Source organism: Oryx dammah, unplaced genomic scaffold, assembly GCF_014754425.2.
Source record: "Oryx dammah isolate SB20612 unplaced genomic scaffold, SCBI_Odam_1.1 HiC_scaffold_7, whole genome shotgun sequence".
In the NCBI taxonomy this organism is placed as follows: domain Eukaryota; kingdom Metazoa; phylum Chordata; class Mammalia; order Artiodactyla; family Bovidae; genus Oryx; species Oryx dammah.
The window spans coordinates 36,422,013-36,437,576 of record NW_024070191.1 but is presented as its reverse complement, the minus strand read 5'-3'; the positions used below and the strand labels follow the sequence as shown (position 1 = coordinate 36,437,576).

The 15,564-nt window shown below is 51.7% G+C and overlaps 1 protein-coding gene across 3 annotated transcripts in view; it reads right to left on the bottom strand.

The window, feature by feature from the left end:
* The window catches only part of HGSNAT (heparan-alpha-glucosaminide N-acetyltransferase), a 29,818-nt gene continuing 14,254 nt past the window's right edge, over positions 1-15,564 (bottom strand). The window contains exons 7-17 of one of the 3 annotated variants that reach the window (XM_040243271.1): positions 14,811-14,887; positions 14,168-14,198; positions 12,891-13,051; positions 11,636-11,751; positions 6,200-6,321; positions 5,671-5,797; positions 4,604-4,690; positions 2,950-3,027; positions 1,966-2,036; positions 1,756-1,868; positions 1-1,095 (exon numbers count right to left, since the gene is read on the bottom strand). In XM_040243271.1, the coding sequence (XP_040099205.1) occupies positions 914-1,095; positions 1,756-1,868; positions 1,966-2,036; positions 2,950-3,027; positions 4,604-4,690; positions 5,671-5,797; positions 6,200-6,321; positions 11,636-11,751; positions 12,891-13,051; positions 14,168-14,198; positions 14,811-14,887 (1,165 nt within the window). In that variant the 3' untranslated portion in view covers positions 1-913. Of the gene's footprint in view, positions 1,096-1,755; positions 1,869-1,965; positions 2,037-2,949; positions 3,028-4,603; positions 4,691-5,670; positions 5,798-6,199; positions 6,322-11,635; positions 11,752-12,890; positions 13,052-14,167; positions 14,199-14,441; positions 14,750-14,810; positions 14,888-15,564 lie in introns of those variants that run through there. The other 2 variants (XM_040243273.1, XM_040243272.1) reach the window with 2 other exon arrangements.

Sequence of the window (15,564 nt, the reverse complement as noted above, 5' to 3'; positions counted from 1 at the left end):
TGACAGCTTTTTAAACATCATTTATTTTGAAGCGTTTTCAGTAACAAAATGATCTCTTCTAAAGATTTCAGGAAAGCCACTGATGCCTCCAACCCCACTGGGTCCAGGGGCTGGAGAGGACCTGCCCGGTGAGGATGGCAGAGCACGCAGGCTCCTCTCTTCCTAGAGACAGAGGATGGCTCGGGGGACCCTCCCCTCCAGATACACAGACGGACGGGTGGGAGGCGGGGGGGCAGACAGACGGGAAGGTGATGAGCTCAGGGAGGTGCCTAAGTAGGTAACTGCTGGCGAGGGTGGCCAGGAGTCACACGTCCACAGTTTCACTTTTTTTCAAGTGGGGAAACGCAGAACATGGCTTCTGAGGGAAAGGCAATTTTTTGGACCCACCCATACCTTACGGATCTGAAAGGATATTACCTGGACTTTCTTGGAATATTAAACTACATAACCAAAATATAGTAGACTATGTTACTGTCCGTGACACCCAGTGAGCTTCACAGTCAGACACGGCAGCGATGGTGGCATCTTGGTCTCCATGGACAAGCGTGGGAAGACAAGGCTGCAGAAACACGGTCAGGGAGAGCAGACCCGAGGCGGCTTCATCTGGCACAGAAGCAAGGGCGGCTGGTCATCCCTCGGGAAAAGTTCAACCACACATCCTTAGAATGCAGTTCCAGAGGCAGCCGTTCACACGGCAGATGGAGAGAAAAGATAATGACGGTTCAGCTGTTTGAGTTCTGCGTACAGAAGCCGAGTTGGACAAGCTGTGTCCCAGTCAACCAGCCTGAGCATGTCAGCATCACCCCTGTAACTGGGAAACACACAGCCCATCTGTTTTGTAAGCAAGGACTCCTGTGATCAAGTGATCCCCGGGGCCCAGGTGTTCTGCCAGGAATGCATCTCAGCTTGGGCCTCAGATTTTCCAGAACACCTTCTTCTTATAGAGGACGTAGGCGATGAGAACCCACAGGGCGGTGGCGACCATGTTCTGCACGAGGTGCTCCTTGTGCGACTGCTGGTCCCCCAGCTTCCACTGGAAGGGGAAGTAGTTGGCGAAGACCTCGTGGCCCACGTACACGAGGATCGAGTTCATCCCTGGGGAGACACAGCTGGTCATCCACCTAACTCTGGACGCTTGACTTTGGTTCCGTGGGAAAAGAGAAAAAGCACCCACTTCTGCTATCAGCTATGGCCCCAAAATATAAGGGATGGGTATGTTAAGAGATTTGAGTGTAAATTACATCCAAAACTTAGAAAATACTCCTTTTGTTAAGTGTGACTCTGGAATACTAAACCTGAAAGTCAGAAACATTAACTTACCTTCTCTATCCAGAAAACCCGGGGACCAGAGAGAGTAGCTGTTATTGGGCTTGGGGCTGAAACAAGTCACTGAAATTGCCTGCCACTTCTCGTCTTGGGCAGAAGCGCGTCTAAACCGCCCCCAGCGCCCCCGGGCGGCACCTCCACATAGCATCACTCACACGTCATCTCTAGGGTACATGTGTGTGGTGGGGGTGTTCCATGTGAAGGCACAGCCCCTTTTCTGAAGTGCCCGCAACCAATGACCTGCCTGAGGACGCCAGCTGGGTACGTTTACGACCCCACAAATGAAACGGTAAAGTGGGGGGCTGCCTGGGAACAGAGCCAGCGATGCCTGCCTGGGGCCCCCGGGACACGCTCCACACCGGCCATTCGCGGCCTCCAGCCGGTCCTCTGGGTGCCCTCCTCTGCGCGGCCTGGGGCCGGGGGGCTCACCCGGGTAGAAGAACGGGGCTCCCGTCCACAGCCCCTTGACATCCACCACGGGGTAGAGGGCCAGCAGGATGAGAAAGGCCGAGGAGCTCAGCGTGGTGACGTAGGAGACGGACCTGGAGGACAGCAGGCGTCGCAGGGTCGGGAGAGCGCGGCAGACGCCCGCCACCCACTCCCCACCAGGTGTGACGGCGGCGGGGCTTCTGCACCTACCAGAGGTTCTTGTTTACTGGAATAAAGCCTTCATTTTCAGATGCTTTCGTCAGAGCCACAGAAACAAGCCCCTGGAGGCGGGGGTGGGGTGGGGAGAAAGATGTTAAAAGTTTTTTCTGTCATCTCCAGAAACAACGGTGGTTCCAAACTGAAAACCAGGACTGACTTCCTTGCTTAGGGAAAGCTGAAAAGGGTGGCCCCCATTTTACTCTTTCAACTAGAAAAACATGTTTAAGATGTATCAGTATGGGCTGCCCTGGTGGTCCAGTGGTTACAAATCGGCCTTGCAATGCAGGGGACACAGGTTCGATCCCTGGTCCGGGCAGAGTCCACGTGCCATGGAGCAACTAAGCCTGCGTACCACGACGGAGCCCGCGCACCACGACGGAGCCCGCGCACCACGACGGAGCCCGCGTACCACGACGGAGCCCGCGCACCCCAGGGCCGGTGCTCTGCAACAAGAGGACCCCCGCGACGAGACGCTAACTAGAGCTGCGCCACCTGCCACACCTAGAGAAACGCCTGAGCACAGCAATGAGAGCCCAGCACAGCCAGAACAAAAATAATTACATACATAGACAAGATACAGAGCTAAAAACACTCTCCACAAAGCGCCTTCTCAGCACTGCCCTGAGTTGAAGGTGAACGAGCTGATCAGCTGGAGTGAATCCTTGGAGGAAACACGACCGCAGGGTCAGAGGGGAGAGGAACGCCAGGCTTCTCTTCTGCCACATGCCGACCTGCTATCGGGGGCCAGGTCCTGCTGGCAAAGGCCCCCCAGAATCTACCCCTCTGCTCCGTTTCCTCATGGGTTCACTGACTTCCTTAAAGAGACTTCTAAGAAAACCAACCTGAGCATTTAGGCCTCAGGATGATGAAGAATGTTCTGGCCTGACGGCTGTGACCCCAGGGCTAAATGTTTTCTTTCTTTGAAACATGAATGTGTGAAGGGAAGGAACTTCAGTGAGGGAGGGGGTGACTTACAAGAAGACAACCCCAGGCAGCGAATCTGATCAGGATGCCTCTGGTCTGGTCCTTGTAATACAGGAGGATCTTCCCTGCCTGGGGAAGAAAATACAGCATGACCAAGAGAACCAGCTGGTTCTTGAATATCAAATTCTTATTTCATATGCACCCAGTGTTCCAGGACAGACTCGCCTGCAGGCACTGTGGTTACCAGGGAATGAATGCTCCCCTGCCCTTGGCTAGTGGGGGCCAGAGGCGCAGGGTCCACTGGGGAAGGGGCCGCGCAGAGGACGCACTGCCGGGCTGAGGCCCCGAGTGCGAGGCAGGAACAGTGTTGGGCAGCCTGGAACAGCAGGCACACAGCGTGTCACACAGTGAAAGCACACGGCCGCCCTGCTGGGCTGCAGGTGGTTCAGAAAGGCCAAGGGAGTCAGAGGTGGGAAGGAGGGAGCAGGCGGCATGAGCCTTCTCCCACAGGCGATGGGAGCCAAGGAAAGTCACTCCCCTCCGCCACGTCATCAGGGACCAGCTCAGGCTGGGCTGCTGGATGGCCCCGTCTGTCAGGGGTAGAGAAGAGGGACAGAGGCAGTGTGGACCCAGAGGCAGGGAACACTTTAAAAACAGAAAAATCTGCACTTTGCATAAACCACCCCCCAAATTAGGATTTTCTGAAAACACTGAAGAAAGTGTTAACAATAATTTATAAGAGCTAAAACTAAAATGTCCTGTTCTTGGAGCCTTATGTGAATTAACTTATTTGCATGCTATTAACTTATATAAATGCTACTGAAGCACATGGGGTACAGAAACACTCCCCAGATGGCCAGTGGGTGCACAGGGTCCAGGTACGGGTGGCGGTCAGCATTCCTTACCGGAGTTAGGGCAGGCACAGATTTACCTGGAGAGCATACGGGGGGATTAAATGCATTTACAAATAAAAGCAGCAATGTAAACTTTACAGTAGGCAGCATCTCTACCCAGGAAATTACTGAACCACCAAAATGTAAACACTGCAGAGCCACACTGTCCCATACGGGAGCCACCGGCCACCTGTGACTATTCAAGTGTAAATTTAAATGAAATAAAAAACCAGTCCCGCCACATCTGGAGGACTCTGCAGCCACACGCAGAACAGTTTCAGCGTCACAGAGGTCCCCCAGGAAGGGGTATGTGGTCTTTTCTCTCCCGGTCATCTCCTCTCAAATAATGGTTTCCGACACCAAATCAGGAGAATTTCAGGAAGGAAAGTCTGGGCTGCTCAGAATCTTAACTGTCTCTGAGAGAAACTGAGAGCCACGGGTACTGGCTCGGGCACAGGGTATGCATAATCTGAAACTGTGACATGCATATGAAAGAAAGGTGACAGGTGACATTCCAGACGCAGTCCAGCCCAGCAGGGACACCTCTCACCCTGGGGCTGCTGTTCCCACGGCCGAGACGAGCCACATGAGTAATAACTTCTGAGACTACCAGAATGACACCTAACTATATGAGCGTGCTAACTTTTAGCACCCTCTAGTTGTGACGATCTGTCAAACAGAAGCAGAATTTATTAGGCCTCAACTACACAGAAGATTGTGCGTCCAATGACTTCTTTTAGTCAAACGGACATGTGGATGAGTGATGAGTCACAAACTGTGAGAACACGCATTCTCATGAAATGAACAAATACCTGAACTCCCAAAAACGCCATCACGATGGAGTTGATGGTCCCCAGGATGCCCTCTGGGTCATAGGCCACCTCGGTGTGGTAAAGCACCTGAACAGGATGAGAAGGCAGGACTCACTAACTGACCAGAAAGCACACACAAACAACTCGCAGACGAAACACAAACTTCACGACACCCCAGCAGTCAATGTTTTTGGTTTCGCTGCAGAAATTCACTGCCAGCTTGTGGCCAGCATACTTCTGGCCAAGAAAGTGTGTGCTGTGACACTCTGGAAGGAAACGCAGAGGTGAGCCCCGGTGCAGGGCAGCCGCCTTGACCTCAGGTGGTCCAGCAGATGGTGCTGGGACCCATGCCCCTGACACAACGCGTCCCTAGCCAGCTTCAAACAGTATGGTATCTTTTACTTTTCAGGTTTATCCTTTGGGATCAAGCCTATTGTGACACTCACTTCTTCCTTTCCTCTTTCAAGGCAAATAACATTTAAAAATACATTTGTATTATTTCATTATAAAAGAAATGGTTATTGTAGAAAAGGCAGAAATTTGGAGCCAGTTATTGTCACGGATGTGGGGGCATCACCCAGCTTTCCCGCCCCAGCTGCTCCTGGGTTCGTCCCTGAAGGGAGCCAGCTCTCGGGAGTCACCCCCTTGCTGGGCCACCCACATCCCACCGGGGATGTCAAGGGCCTGGTCCCGTGCCCACCCCACTGAGAATGCCTCTGAGGGGCCGTCCCAGCCCCCAGGACACCAGCGGGGTCTGCGTGAGACAGTCCCCTTGCCCCGTCCTGCTTCCTCCAGTCCCACACGTGCTGATCCCAAAGCGCTGCCCACCAGACCGCCCCGTTGGAGCCGGCCACCCTGCCCTGGACCTGACACCCACAGGAAAGCACCTCGCGCACACCTGGTGCCGGGCAGCCTCACTTTAAAAGCCAAAGAAACACACCGCCCACGACCAACGTTACAGTGAGGTCTCTCAGGTCAGCCAACTTCAGACACAGCTTGGCTCCGCCCCCGTCCACTCCTCGGTTCCGCCCCTCAGGCTCCTTGCCGGCCGGGCGGCGCCCACTCACAGCGGAAGAAGGGTGCTGGTAGAGGTGCTGGTCGCCCAGGAGCAGGCGGTCCACGTAGCCCGCGGCGCCGCCCGTGCAGTTCCGGTACCTGCCCCCGTCTCCGATGCCGCCGGGCCCCAGGTAACCGCTGAGGAGGTGAGAACACGGGCTTCACCCGCCAGGCACGGGGGGAGGGCTGCGCATGGGCGATGTGCGTGCCCACCACACCCCCCAAGCGCCGCCAACTCGCACCCGCCCTGAGCGCTGTGCACACCCCCTGCAAAGCCCCCGACTCCCTGGCCGCCCCAGGGGTGAGACAGGGGCGGCAGCCCAAAGTCCATCCGCCTTCCCGCTGACCCTGGGAGACCTGCCAGAGACGGGCCTCTGGACACGCATTCCACCCCCTCCTCCCTCGCCCCAACACCAGGGAGTCTTCGAGGAGGACAGAGAGGAAGGAGGTCCCCACGTGGGCAGGATGACAGCTGGAACCCGGAGGCTCCGACTTGGCAGAAAGGGACGTGCAAACGGGGTTCCCCGCAGGGCTCCTCACGTGGGGCACCCAGGAACCGGTAAGAAGAAGGTCAAGGCCAGCCAGATGCCTTCCAGTATCAGCACGAAGAGCCACTGGGGCCAACTGGCCGTGATGTCCAGTAGAGAAAAGCAGCGTCTCTCCTGGGGGGAGGGGTCGCACATAAAGACCACGTGTGAGCTCAGTGCAGGCAGAATGGGAAATAACACGCAGCTGCCCGTGTATTCAGGAAGCTCCTGTGCGGCTCCTCTCGGCCTAGATGGTGGTGACACAGGACAGATGTGTGTTTATTTCAAACGCAGACACGCCACCTCTGTGACATGGGCTTCCCTGGTAGCTCAGCTGGCAAAGAATCTGCCTGCGATGCAGGATATCCAGGTTCGATTCCTGGGTGGGAAAGAGCCCCTGGAACAGGACACAGCAATCCACTCAAGTATTTTTGCCTGGAGAATCCCATGGACAGAAGAGCCTGGTGGGATACAGGCCATGGGGTCGCAAAGAGTCAGACACGACTGAGTGACTAAGCACAGCATATGATAGGTCACAGTAAAATGTTAGCTGAGAAGTTATCAGTGGAAAATTCTACTCTTATATCCAAGCGATTTAAAGAGAGATGTTCATACAGAAACAGGTACACGAATGGACACAGAATCATTACTCATAGCAGCCAAAAAGTGAAAACAGGTCAGCTATCCATCGACTGATGAATGAATACAAAATATGTTACATTCAGAAGATAGAATGTTATTCAGGAGTAAAAAGGAGTCAAGTACTCACGGCATAACATGGATCAACTTCAAAAAATATTCCGCTAAATGAAAGAAGCCAGACAAGAGATGCCACATACTGTGTGATTCCATGTCTGTGACATGGAATTCCATTCTGCCTGCACTGAGTTCACACATGGTCACACATGGTAATTCCATGTCTATGACATGTCCAGAACAGGCAGATCAACAGACAGCAGATTAGGGATTGTCTAAGGCCAGGGGACCTAGGGTTGGGGAGTGGCTGGGAGTGAGACAGGGTGTTTTCAGTGGGTAATGAAACTATTCCAGAATTAAGACAGTGGTGCTGACTGCACAGCTGTACCAAATGTCCCTCAATTTTACACCTCAAGGGTGTGAGTTTTATGGTAGTGAATTATGTCTCAATAAAGCTATTACTTTAAAAAGAAATACAACTGAATTTTAAAAAGGAAAATGCAATTTCAGCTTTGGAAGCTCTGCTGGTTGAAGGAAGAAGGGGTACAGCCCACCTGCTCCTGGTGTGCCCACAGCCCCTGGCTCCATCATGGGGGCCTGGACGAGCCTCGCAGACCCTCAAGTCCCCCACGGCTACCAAGGTCACATCCGGGCAAGCACGGCAGCCCCACTGTGCCTTCAGGAGCTTGCAGCAGAGGGCACGGGGCGTGGGCAGGGGGCTGCTGGGGGTGGGGGGCAGGGTAAAGGAGTGCCGGGTAAACGCACTCCAGCAACACACAACCGAGGAAGTCTTATGGGAAGAACCAAGAGGACCTGGGATTCAGGGATGAGCTTGCTAGTTACACAGGAAGGAGCAGGAACAAATACCGCTTACACTGCTAATATGCTTACTGTGAAGTAGGAGCCACATGGAAAGAGTTAAACATTTCCACCTAAAGCTTTGCCTCCACTGGGGGTGGGGGGGGGACAAAGAAAAAAAAGGTAAGAGAAGCCCAAGTAAGATGGTAAGTGTTGCAAGAGGGCATCAGAGGGCAGACACCCTGAAACCATACTCACAGAAAACTAGTCAATCTAGTCACACTAGGACCACAGCCTTGTCTAACTCAATGAAACCAAGCTATGCCTGCGGGGCAACCCAAGACGGGCGGGTCATGGTGGAGAGGTCTGACAGAATGTGGTCCACTGGAGAAGGGAATGGCAAGCCACTTCAGTATTCTTGCCTTGAGAACCCCATGAACAGTAGGAAAAGGCAAAATGATAGGATACCAAAAGAGGAACTCCCCAGGTCATTAGGTGCCCAATATGCTACTGGAGATAAGTGGAGAAATAACTCCAGAAAGAATGAAGGGATGGAGCCAAAGCAAAAACAAAACCCAGTTGTGCATGTGACTGGTGATAGAAGCAAGATCCGATGCTGTAAAGAGCAATATTGCATAGGAACCTGGAATGTCAGGTCCACGAAGCAAGGCAAATTGGAAGTGGTCAAACGAGATGGCAAGGGTGAACATCGACATTCTAGCAATCAGTGAACTAAAGTGGACTGGAATGGGTGAATTTAACTCAGATGACCATTATATGAACTACTGTGGACAGGAATCCCTCAGAAGAAATGGAGTAGCCATCATGGTCAACAAGAGTCCGAAATGCAGTACTTGGATGCAATCTCAAAAACGACAGAATGATCTCTGTTCGTCTCCAAGGCAAACCATTCAATATCACAGTAATCCAAGTCTATGCCCCAACCAGTAATGCTGAAGAAACTGAAGTTGAACGGTTTTATGAAGACCTACAAGATCTTTTAGAACTAACACCCAAAAAAGATGTCGTTTTCATTATAGGGGACTGGAATGCAAAAGTAGGGAGTCAAGATACACCTGGAGTAACAGGCAAATTTGGCCTTGGAATGCACAATGAAGCAGGGCAAAGACTAATAGAGTTTTGCCAAGAAAATGCACTGGTCATAGCAAACACCCTCTTCCAACAACACAAGAGAAGACTCTACACATGGACATCACCAGATGGTCAACACCGAAATCAGACTGATTATATTCTTTGCAGCCAAAGATGGAGAAGCTCTATACAGTCAACAAAAACAAGACCAGGAGCTGACTGTGGCTCAGATCATGAACTCCTTATTGCCAAATTCAGACTTAAATTGAAGAAAGTAGGGAAAACTGCTAGACCATTCAGGTATGACCTAAATCAAATCCCTTATGATTATACAGTGGAAGTGAGAAATAGATTTAAGGGTCTAGATCTGATAGATAGAGTGCCTGATGAACTATGGAATGAGGTTCATGACATTGTACAGGAGACAGGGATCAAGACCATCCCCATGGAAAAGAAATGCAAAAAAGCAAAATGGCTGTCTAGGGAGGCCTTACAAATAGCTGTGAAAAGAAGAGAGGTGAAAAGCAAAGGAGAAAAGGAAAGATATAAGCATCTGAATGCAGAGTTCCAAAGAATAGCAAGAAGAGATAAGAAAGCCTTCTTCAGTGATCAATGCGAAGAAATAAAGGAAACAACAGAATGGGAAAGACTAGAGATCTCTTCAAGAAAATTAGAGATACCAAGGGAACATTTCATGCAAAGATGGGCTCGATAAAGGACAGAAATGGTATGGACCTAACAGAAGCAGAAGATATTAAGAAGAGGTGGCAAGAATACACAGAAGAACTGTACAAAACAGATCTTCACGACCCAAATAATCATGATGATGTGATCACTAATCTAGAGCCAGACACCTTGGAATGTGAAGTCAGGTGGGCCTTAGAAAGCATCACTACGAACAAAGCTAGTGGAGGTGATGGAATTCCAGTGGAGCTATTTCAAATCCTGAAAGACGATGCTGTCAAAGTGCTGCACTCAATATGCCAGCAAATTTGGAAAACTCAGCAGTGGCCACAGGACTGGAAAAGGTCAGTTTTCATTCCAATCCAAAAGAAAGGCAATGCCAAAGAATGCTCAAACTACCGCACAATTGCACTCATCTCACATGCTAGTAAAGTAATGCTCAAAATTCTCCAAGCAAGACTTCAGCAATACGTGAACCGTGAACTCCCTGATGTTCAAGCTGGTTTTAGAAAAGGCAGAGGAACCAGAGATCAAATTACCAACATCTGCTGGATCATGGAAAAAGCAAGAGAGTTCCAGAAAAACATCTATTTCTGCTTTATTGACTATGCCAAAGCCTTTGACTGTGTGGATCACAATAAACTGTGGAAAATTGTGAAAGAGATGGGAATACCAGACTACCTAACCTGCCTCTTGAGAAATCTGTATGCAGGTCAGGAAGCAACAGTTAAAACTGGACATGGAACAACAGACTGGTTCCAAATAGGAAAAAGAGTACATCAAGGCTGTATACTGTCACCCTGTTTATTTAACTTCTATGCAGAGTATATCATGAGAAATGCTGGACTAGAAGAAACACAAGCTGGAATCAAGACTGCTGGGAGAAATATCAATAACCTCAGATATGCAGATGACACCACCATTATGGCAGAAAGTGAAGAGGAACTAAAAAGCCTCTTGATGAAAGTGAAAGAGGAGAGCGAAAAAGTGGGCTTAAAGCTCAACATTCAGAAAACGAAGATCATGGCATCTGGTCCCATCACTTCATAGGAAATAGATGGGGAAACAGTGTCAGACTTTATTTTTTTGGGCTCCAAAATCACTGCAGATGGTGACTGCAGCCATGAAATTAAAAGACGCCTACTCCTTGGAAGAAAAGTTATGACCAACCTAGATAGTATATTCAAAAGCAGAGACATTACTTTGCCGACTAAGGTCCGTCTAGTCAAGGCTAGGGTTTTTCCTGTGGTCATGTATGGATGTGAGAGTTAAGACTGTGACGAAGGCTGAGCGCCGAAGAATTGATGCTTTTGAACTGTGGTGTTGGAGAAGACTCTTGAGAGTCCCTTGGACTGCAAGGAGATCCAACCAGTCCATTCTGAAGGAAATCAACGCTGGGATTTCTTTGGAAGGAATGATGCTAAAGCTGAAGCTCCAGTACTTTGGCCACCTCATGCGAAGAGTTGACTCATTGGAAAAGACTCTGATGCTGGGAGGGATTGGGGGCAGGAGGAGAAGGGGACGACCCAAGATGAGATGGCTGGATGGCATCACAGACTCGATGGACGTGAGCCTGAGTGAACTCCGGGAGATGGTGATGGACCGGGAGGCCTGGCGTGCTGCGATTCATGGGGTCGCAAAGAGTCGGACACGACTGAGCGACTGAACTGAACGGAACTGAGTAAACTGAACTCGGCAATTTATAATAAGACAGAAAGTAATAATACAAGAGGTGAGACACATCCATCTTACAAAGAAGAAACACGAAGAAGCCCAGGGCAGACCTGGCACCTTCCAGGTTGCACCTGTGCAGCCTTTGGGCGGACAGTGAAACGTTCTGTGAGGTTTCCACTGGAGACTGAAACACTGGCAGCGACGCCCCCGAGAGGCTGGGCTAGTGCAGCACACGATGGTGCTTCTGTTTAACGCCATCAAAACGCAGGGATTAATGGCAACTGAACATTTATTTAGAGGGTAGCGCTCATGCTATGTGTTCTTGATCTCAATTAAAAAAAAGACAGATATAAAGACTAAATAAAAATAACTACTTGAAGAGAAAAAAGATGCTTTGCAACAGAGGTAGAGAGTCTCATTCTCTTTGGTAGGGCGCTGAGAACTAAAGAAGGTTCTGGCACTTATACAGGGACCCTCCCCCCTTTATAAAGACGACGTTGCTCACCGAGGTGCAGGTCTCGGGCACGGGCTTGGCGAAGAGCAGCTCCAACACGGCGACCACGAAGTAGGTGGCCCCCAGGCGCTGGAGCACGCCAGGGATGCGCGCCTTCTCCCAGGACACTGCGAGGCACCGGGCAGGGGCGTCAGCCAGCGCCGCTCGCTGACCCGACACGACACCACCTTCTCCCGCGGGGCAGACAGACCTCTCCCGCGCCTGAGGAAGTCTGTTTTTGCAGCTTGTGGAGATGGGAGCCCAGGTGGTCAGGCCACCGCCCCCCATCCCGCTCCACCCAGCAGGGAGGCTGGGCGCAGAGCAGCTGAGGGTCCCGCTCGGCGTGGGGACACGGAGGCCCCCTCCCGACCTGCTCCCGTCAGGGCTGAGGATCCAACTGCCAGCCTGGGGGTGCCTGCAGCCCCCGCACAGGCCGGGCTCTGCCTGCCCCGCAGGCTACAGGACAGTGGGGCTGCCCAAGGGTGACCCCAGGAGGCCCCCACCGCGTGCCCACCTCCCTCGGGCTCCCACCTCCTCCCGTCTCCGAAAGCCTCGGCGCCTCCTGCCCAGGGTTCCCCTGCAGGCTGCGGGGTGACTGCGAGCGAGAGTGAGCCCTCGGCAGCCTGCAGCCTCTGCCTTCCCGGCTCTGTTGCTGCCCCAGCGCGGGGCTCACGTCCCTTCCCCCGCCGAACTGCCTCTCTCACGCCTCTCCAACATGGCAGAGGTGTCACTGCCTCCTCACAGCGAGGCGCGGCCACACGCAGGGGGGCCCTGGAAGGGCAGCCTCACCGTGAGAGCGGGTGAGACCGAAGCGGCAGGAGGGGGGCAACGGGGACCAGCGGCTGCTCTGGCCGACCCTGCCCCTCCTACACTCGGACACAGCGCCTTGCTCTTCCCACCCTAGGGTCTTCCTTTGTACAGAAGGGTTTGCCTGGACTTGGAGGCACCTTTCAGGCCTAAAATTCCAAGATAATAATAATAGGGACTTCCCTGGCCGTCCAGAGCTTAAGACTCTGCGCTTCCACTGCAGGGGGGCGCGAGTTCCATCCCCAGTTGAGGAACTGAGACCCTGCATGCCGTGTGGTGCAGCCAAATAAATAAACAAATAATAATAATGCCCCAAATTATACAAGCATTAGATGTACTCGAATAACTGTTCTTTTTTGCAGGCAAAACTTGAAGTGGAGGAACTGCGTTTCTTTCAAATTATAACACATCTTGTCCCTATTTCAACCTGAATATATTCTAACAGGGGAAAAATACTTACGTGGACCAAGGCAATAATTGGGGTTCACAATGAAAATTCCTATACAGATTAACAGGAAACTCCTCCACGCGATCTTCCCCAGTAGTCTGAGTTTTGAACATCCCCGCTGCAGAATGGAAGTCATCGACAGAAAAATCGAAGTTCCCATAATAAACACAAACCTGAGAAAACAACAGCCCTTACTAGGTGGCCACTTCCAACTTTTTCGTCCCTACATCATTAGTATTTTATAACCTACGATGCAAGAGAAGCAACACATGATTTCTTGAAACCACATCAGTTTAAAGGTGGAGGAAGAATCCCAGTGTCGGGCTGAAAGGTTTGTGCCCTTTCTCGTCCTGACTTAGGAGGACACCCTTTGGAACAATGGACATTCCCCCCATTCGGTCACCAAAAACAAATGATTATGTATAAAAGCCACAAGGATATTCTGTGCCAACATAAGGAATGTGACCAGTATTTTATCATACCTCTATTTTAAAATTGTGAATCCCTATAATATATAGATGTATATACATATATACATGTACTATACAGACATATATATACATATAGTATGCACATTTATGGCACAGACTTATATAATGCTGAACATCAACTATACTCAGTTTAAAAAAATTAATATAAAGGAACTCTTCACCAGCCCAGAGAAACCTAAGTTCATATCAGCAATGAAACACCGGGGACCAAAGACAGGACCCCATGGCCAGTTCTACGAACACCTCCAAACGACGGAGGGAAGTCATTCAATTCAAAGTGTCGGCAGACACAAAACCCACGCTGTACGAGAAGTCAGGGTCCTTCAACCAAGGGAATAGCCGGAGACAGCCAGGCATACTCCACTATCATTTTAGAGTTTAACTCACTACTATTAACTGTTATATACATTATCAGACTTTATCAGAAATCCCTGATACCGATATACTGCGTACCTTTTAGGAAATAAGATTTTCACACGTACTTTCAGGATTAGTGGAATATTCAGAATTTATGACTTTCCACAAGATTCTAGGGTCTCCCATGTCATACGCACACTAACAAAACGTTCCCTCTGAAGGCACCCATCTTTTATGTGCATGTGTCTTAGACAAGCATCACGCCAGGTGTCAGAACTGTGCGGGAACCCAGCTTTCGGGAGGAGTTCATCACACAGAGGCCTGGGGGCAGCACAGGCCCGCCGCCAGAACTCAGGGCCGGGGTCAGGAAGGTCCAGCATCAGCGGAAAACCAAAGCTGGCGGATGGGCCACCAAGAGCGGGCGGTGGGTCTACAACTCACCATGGGAACACAAGGTCAGCCACCGTCAGCCCTGCAGAAGGACACAAGCGGGACAGTGAGGAAGGGCCCGGAGCGGCGGCGCTCCCCAACCCGGGACGGCGTCCCTCTCCCACTGCCCAGCGAGTCCCCAGAAAAACCCCTCCAAGCAGCGCCGAGCTGCCCTGACTCGGGCTGGGGGCTGGCCGGGGGCGCTTCCATACTTCCAGCCTGGACAGAAGTATGCGGAAGGTCTACGATCTCAGGGAGTGCTGCTCAAAACTCATCCTAAATCCACCTCCTCCCAGCCAGATTCACAGCCACGGGGCAGCACACTCAGACCCCCCAGATCCACGGCATCCCCAGGAGGACCACGCGTCTCAGGGCAGAGCGCCCACGAGGCTGGGGCATAAGGCACACCTAGAACAGGATGAGGACCTTATATCCACGTTCTAACACCCTCTGCAGAGCCCACATCCTGGCACCGACCTCTGCAGACCTCTGGGATGACAAGGAAGCATTGTGGAGCCAGGGTACACAAAAGAGAGGAGGAAACTGAAGGCTGAGGCAAAGGTCTAAGGTGCCATCCATGGGGACGCATCTCTGGGGCCTCTGGGGGGTGCTGGAGGGGCCTGAGTCAGCCAGGTGACCCCCGGCAGGGCCTTACCGTTCCAGCTCGAGTGCTTGAAGTACCAGTATTTCCCACCTCCGTAGTTCACAAAGACCATGAGGATGAGCGCCATCCTGCAAAGCGACAGACATGCACGCTCAGGGCCCGGCCATGTGCCCAGGACGCCTGGCTGCAGGACGCAGTGCCGCCCTGATTGTGGGTAGACCCTTCAAGAGCGAGAAACTCCCGCTTCTCAGCACTGCAGGGAGAACCCCGCACGAAAGTCCTCTCTGCCATTTCGACATGATGCCTGAAGAAAGTGTGCCACTACACCCTGGAATTTGAAAACGGAGCGAAACATTCCTGATCGCTCCGTTTCGTGCTAATTGCTTAAGTGTTTCAGGTTAAGGAACTGCAGTGGGAGGGGAGAGTCTTTCGGGTCAAGACCTGGCTTCCTCTTTCTTGGATCCACTGGACCTCGGGTGAACCTCCCATCAGTTCTGGGAGAAGGAGGGACACCCGACCCAGGGACCATGACAGAGAGTTACGTCCATCACCGCACCGAACCCGTGCTTGAAACATCTCAGCACTAAATCAGTGTCAGCCCCTGAACACCCGGGAACATCTCCAGAAGAGAGGAATACAGTAAGACAGATTCTGCCTGTGCTGCTATTTGATGCCAATTACTCTGAATGTGGGGAATAAAGACAGGAGTGTGTCAGCGGGGTGATTTGTGGGAAATCTGGAGCCCAGAAATCACCTGCTGGCTCAGCTGGTAAAGCAGCCGCCTGCAATGCAGAGACCCCGGTTT